We start from the raw sequence: 6,000 nt of genomic DNA, 5'->3' as shown, positions 1-6,000 counted from the left end.
CAATGGGCTCCCCACAGTTACCACCAGCAGCTCAGATGGATGGAACAGGGTGGATCAACAGAGGGGCCACAAAACAGCTGAATGTGTTTTGGGAAAAATCAGCCCCTCCAGAGACTGTTAGAAAGCCTCTCAGTCTTCTAATTCACCCAGTTAAAAACAAGTTTATACTTTTAACAATCACACTCCAGTGTGCAACACAGAAACACTACCTAATTGTGCAGACCAGGCAACAGATGCACCAGGAGATTAAAACACATTCCTCTCAAACCAGAAAATGTTTGGTCAGAGTGCTTATTTAGAGCTTCTCACTGATCCATGAAAGGTGAATTAATTAGGTAACAGGATCATCCCATTGGTTCACCAAATATTTGCACGCTTGAAGCACAAAGTTGAAACATGCATTTCTTAGACCCAGAAAACCAAACATATCCTGGGCTGCATCAAAGGAAACACGGCTGAGGGAGGTGATTCTGTCCCTCTATTCCATTCTCATCAGACCCCACTGGGAATATTGCAGCCAGCTCTGGAGATCTGTCCTGATTTCATCTGGGAATAGTTCAATTTATTCTTAGTAGCTGGCCCAGTGCTGTGTTTTGGATTTAGGGTGGGAATAACGTTGAAAACACAGATGCTTAGTTGTTAAGTAGTGCTTGCTCTCAGTCAAGGACTTTTCAGTTCCCATGCTCTGGCAGCGAGCAGGTGCACCAGGAACCAGGAGGAAGCCTGGCCAGGAATGCTGGCTCACTCTGGCCAAAGGGATATTCCACACCATGGAACATCATGCTCTGTGTATTAACTGTGGGAGGTGGCCAGGAGATGCCGACTGCTGCCCAGGGACTGGGCATTGCTCAGTGTGGGGTGAGCAACTGCACTGTGCATCACTTGCTTCTCTCAGATTTCATTTCTCCCACTGCTTTTCATTACAATTAGTATTACTGTATTTTATTTTCTTTCAATTATTAAACTATTCTTATCTCAACCCATGATTTTTACCATTCCCCCCACCTCCAATTCTCATTCCCATTGGGAGGGCAGAGGGGGAAGAGGGGACTGAGTTGCCAGATGGGGTTAAACCACAAGCCCCCAAATTAAAGGATGTGGACCTTTGGGAGCTTGCCCAGAGGAAGGTCATGAAGATGATCAGAGATAAACACCTCTGCTGGGAAGACAGGCTGAGGGACCCGTGCATGCACCTAATGTGCATGCAGCATTAGTTTGCTAAAATAAGCAACTATGTGCTCATTGTTTCATTCTATACCCAGACTAGACACAGCCACTCTCAGCAGTACCAATGAGGAGATACTTGGAAATATCTAACACACAACAGTCAGTCTTCATTTTCTGAAGCATATGATTTACATGCAATTAAGATTTACCACGCTGATTTATCTCATTGAACACTGCAGACAGTGAGGTGCACTGCTGATACAGTAACGTGGGACTTCTCAGACTGCTAAGAATCAGAGAAAATTGTCCCACCATTTTAAGCTTAACATTTGATTGATTTTATTAAATTTAGGACTACTGACCCTCCTTGCTGTAACTGTAGTTACACCTGAGGCTCAACCTGAGTCCACTGGCTGAAAAAGCACAACTAAACCAAAAACCACCCCAAATGATTCTTTGCCATCCCATTTCTGCAACAGTCAGTTCTTAGCATTTATACAGACTTCATCTTTGCTTTAAATGACCTGCTTTTATTGCAAACCACTTTCTAATACTCAGTGCAAAAATATAAGAAAACATCTTGCCCTACTGAATCCTCACCAGATTTCTACAATTCCAAAATTACCTATGATTGTTGCTCTTTCTTATTATTCACTTCCAAACAGTACTCAAAGCACACAAAAATTACTGCTTTGAAGTCTATTGTAAAGAAATTTTTAAACAATATAAAAAAAGTAATTATGATTCATTTGTGGCTGAGCAGCAATTATTTATCTCTACCTCAAACTCCTCGAGATGAATGACCTTCCAACTGTGAAAGCACAGATGCGTGATACATTTAAAACAATTGTTAGAAGTAGAGAAACAGATTCATCCCCTGATGCAGGCAAAAGATCCACAGTCCTCTGTCAAAGACTTGTGGTGTCAAAGAGCAGAGCTGTTGCCGTAAATGACAGCATAAAAATGTGATGTGAAACCCACACTGTGCTTAAGTCTAATTAATGAAACTCTGACAGGAAGAAAACTTGATCAAGCTGGAATCTATTCAGAACACTAAACTCAGCAGGTCTAATTCTCACTGTTCTTAGCATAAAGCTGCCTTACACTGTTAAGGTATTAGAAGTCCTAGTTACCCCCATTTTCATGGATGTGAATATGTCTGCAGAAGATTCTTTGAGAAGCATCTTTCAGGATGAAAATCCAAGTACTGTTAAGTTCAACTGGACAAAAACAAGCTTATGACACACTACTGTGGAAACACGTTCAGCCTTGTCACTTTTTAACAAACAGTAGCCACCAGAACCAGAAACACATTTTCCCCCACCCCTTAACACAGGTTTTAATGCAAGTCTTGCTCTTCCTGGAAAGAGACAAAACCTTTAACAATACAGAGGATAAAAATATTTGAGATCCATCTTTTCTCTTGCAGATTAGTACAGAATTCCACTTAGCAGAACCATACAGTAGGGTTCCTGAAGTGACTGAGGATTACCCACTGGAAGCTGATATTTTCCCTTTTACTACTCAATACTGAAGGGTTTTGCAGAGAGATGTGCTGCAGTTCAGGAAAATAATCTCTCTTTTCGCAGTAAGTGCCCCTATAAAGAAGCAGAACCTACACTCAGTACCATACCCACACTACTTGATGACCTTTCTGGATTGTGGAAATAAAGCACAATACACAATATTTGGTATTTGAGACACGAAGGACTGAAAAACTCATCAGTAACTATTTGAAATAATTTCTGTATTCAAGAAAATAAACCTAGCTGCTTCTTTCTTGAAGTCACGAGCGCTCAGAAAGATTATCTGTTTCAAAAAAAGCTGCACAGAGATTTTTTCCTTGATAGAGTTTTAATAACTGAAAATATTAACTCCCCACCATCATTAAAATGAATTCAGTAAAGAAAGGAAACATCAACTTCCTACTTTTATAAGCATTGTTAATTCATAGGCTTTGAGCTTAACCCTACTGAATTTAGACTTTGGCATGATTCACAAATACCTCTCACTCTTTTTAAAGAACTTTATTTTAAAAATATTTTAATTTATTAGACCATACTTTATAATAGTTACCAATAGGACGGACCTGAACTCCAGCATCAGACATTTGTTGCACTTTCAAGTTTTGTAACAACATGACTTCTCAAAATTAAAGTGTACATTTAGATTCACAGTTTAATTTGTTGAAATTTATTAACATTTAAAACCACTGGAATATGAATTGAAAGGGATATATGTCAAGCACACAAATACTGAAAAAGGTCATAACCCCAAAATCCACTTGAAAATGGAATGCAGCCAATTAGTCAGACTGTAGTGTAGTGATTTCACATTTAACCTCATTAGCACCTTAGTGAACTCAACCACTGAATGTGAGCAATAGAGTGTGTGTAGTGTAACCATTTAACAGGTACTGTACCATTCCAGAAACTGTGTCTTCTTGAGCATTATGTGCTGTATTTTTGCAAACTGGTAATACTTGAGACTTTTCTAAAATGTGTAAATAAACAATGGCTACAGTTAAAGTCTAAACAAAGAAATACTTTTTTTCTACTTTTTGTAAGTTGAGATTTTTAAAAGCAATCATTCATAAGGATTGCATCAACATCAGTTAGCAGAGGAAGATCAAACTTTATTGAAACTGCTTGCATACAAAATATATTGCACTATAACCAAACAAATGTCAACATAAAATCCAATCTGTTGTAGCTAATATGTACAGAGAATATTGCCCAAGAGCAGTTACATTACAAGGTCAGTCTACCTTGGTTAATTATCTACAGTATTTTAAACCAAACAGCTTACAGATGGTGTGTGCAAGGTACCAATTTCTGTTTTCAAATACTATACATTCCCAAAATAAATAACTAGAAATCAACATTAATGTTTGGCAATACTTTTTAAGACATTTTTATATTTGTTAAATCATGTGCAGTTCGTTGCCAGTTTTAGTATGCTCACCTGTATGCAAGGAAAAAAAAGAATGAAGAAAGCAAAGAAACAAAAAACTCACAAAATACATCAGAGGCAAGGTCAAGTTTGTACAATTCTGTACATAAACAGTGGCTCTCCTTCTGGAGTAATATGAATAAAAATGGATTAAAATGAAGGTCCTTATGCAGTTGTGCCCAGTAAGTTTCATGTGTGATCAGAAATGAAGGAAAGCACAGCTCCTCCCACCACTTCCCACCCTTCCCTGGTGTGTACAGCTGTACTTTGGATCAAATTCTGTGACACTTTCAAATTGGTAATTAGGACCTTGTACCTCAAAATATGATGAACTTTTCTTCTAACTCCAACATCTCCGACTCCTGTATCTGTACTTTCCAGGGCGCTACACGTGGTGACTGTTTTCCTACCTCTCCTGAAATAGCCCCCAAATCAAAATAAGCAATTCAAAAATTTTAGGAGGATGAAAACCATCAATGCTTTAGGCTGGTCATCTGGCCAAATAGCAGGCACACATTACTAGCTTGTGAACATGTTACACTTGTTCCCTCAGTAACAATGAATTTTTTAGTTTTCCACAATGGAAAGGTTTTTTTTTTTTTAAATTTTTTTTTAAAAAAAAAGCTTCTGTACTGCCTACAAAGAAAAAAATTACACCCCTTTTTCAATAACACTATTTGCCAAATCTTCAGTGCAAAATAAATTTCCTATTCTTATAACTGCCTAACTGAATGTTTATGTAAGGAAAAAATTATGGAAAGCATGCACTTGTCTATAAAGTACTAACGTCTGACAAGGATTGCTACATATATTTTACATTTAGTGTTACCAACTCATCTTCCCTGATTTCTGCATCCAAATATAATATTCCTACCTGCCAAGATATAAAAAAGGCACAGATCATACAACTTTTTTGCTAATGAAAATGACAATTGTTACATCACACATATTTCAGGGTCCACCAAAATATTGAAAAAGGTGGACCAGAATGTGAACTGACACAGGACATAAAACGACATAGCATTTCATGAAGAACTGGTAAGTTAGATTGAAAACAGAAGCCAATTTGATTACTGCAAACACTATTTATTCTGAAAATTGAAATTGAGCAGTGAATTTGACCCGATGTGTTAAAATGGTACAACTGAACAGAAAGTTTACCAATGCACAGCTCAGTATTTTTAAAACAAACAAACAAAAAAAAGGAATCTTTTCATCGTTTGAACTGCAATATGTACTTGGAAGCGATTTTCGGAAGTTCAGGTATTTTTATGCAAATATTTGAATAACTTCTTATTTCTGAAAACAACTGCATACTGTCGATGTTAAAAAAGGCTAACAGAGAACATATGTTCATTTCATGCCCTGCGCCATCTCGCCTACTATTTGTCTTTGGCCTAACAAGTTTCTCTAACATGGAATAGGAATTACTGAAACAGTATAGGAAATGACTTCAGAGTTATGCAGTTTAGGGGACTCCGTTCACCAGCGGCTGTTGAGCGTCCGCGCTGTCCGTCTTCTCCTTCTTCTGGCTCCGTTCTTTACCCGTGCGCAGCCGGCTGCCTTCACTGGAGGTATTCTGTAATGTTTTAGTGTGGACACTCCTTTCATTATTGCAGTCAATTCTGATCTGGAACAATTCAGAGTTATATAAAGCATTCTCCTCTCTTCCACCCCTTGGCCATCCGGGAGGAGCAGATAGTGCCATACCCTCATGGTTTTGCTACATGTCTCCAGCTGAAGTGGAGCGTGTAACTTCTTTTCTCTTAAAAAATGCCACATACTTGTGACTTCAAAAAAAAAATAACCTGAAACAAAAAACCTCCCATCTACCTGGCCTTGAAAGCTAAAAAAAAAAAATTCCAGTGTGCTTGTGCAAGA

At 38.1% G+C, this 6,000-nt stretch overlaps 1 protein-coding gene across 3 annotated transcripts in view; it reads right to left on the bottom strand.

Moving 5' to 3' along the window:
* Window positions 1-3,197: 3,197 nt before the first annotated feature.
* The window catches only part of FMR1 (fragile X mental retardation 1), a 29,855-nt gene continuing 27,052 nt past the window's right edge, over window positions 3,198-6,000 (bottom strand). For 2 of the 3 annotated variants that reach the window (XM_027690472.1, XM_027690471.1), the window contains exon 15: window positions 3,778-5,749. In XM_027690472.1, the coding sequence (XP_027546273.1) occupies window positions 5,588-5,749 (162 nt within the window). In that variant the 3' untranslated portion in view covers window positions 3,778-5,587. Of the gene's footprint in view, window positions 5,750-6,000 lie in introns of all 3 variants that reach the window. The other variant, XM_027690473.1, reaches the window with a different exon arrangement.

This window comes from Neopelma chrysocephalum, unplaced genomic scaffold (assembly GCF_003984885.1).
Source record: "Neopelma chrysocephalum unplaced genomic scaffold, ASM398488v2 Primary Assembly neopelma1_81, whole genome shotgun sequence".
Lineage (NCBI taxonomy): Eukaryota > Metazoa > Chordata > Aves > Passeriformes > Pipridae > Neopelma > Neopelma chrysocephalum.
The sequence above is the reverse complement of the archived record's forward strand: the minus strand, read 5'-3'. Positions and strand labels throughout refer to the sequence as shown.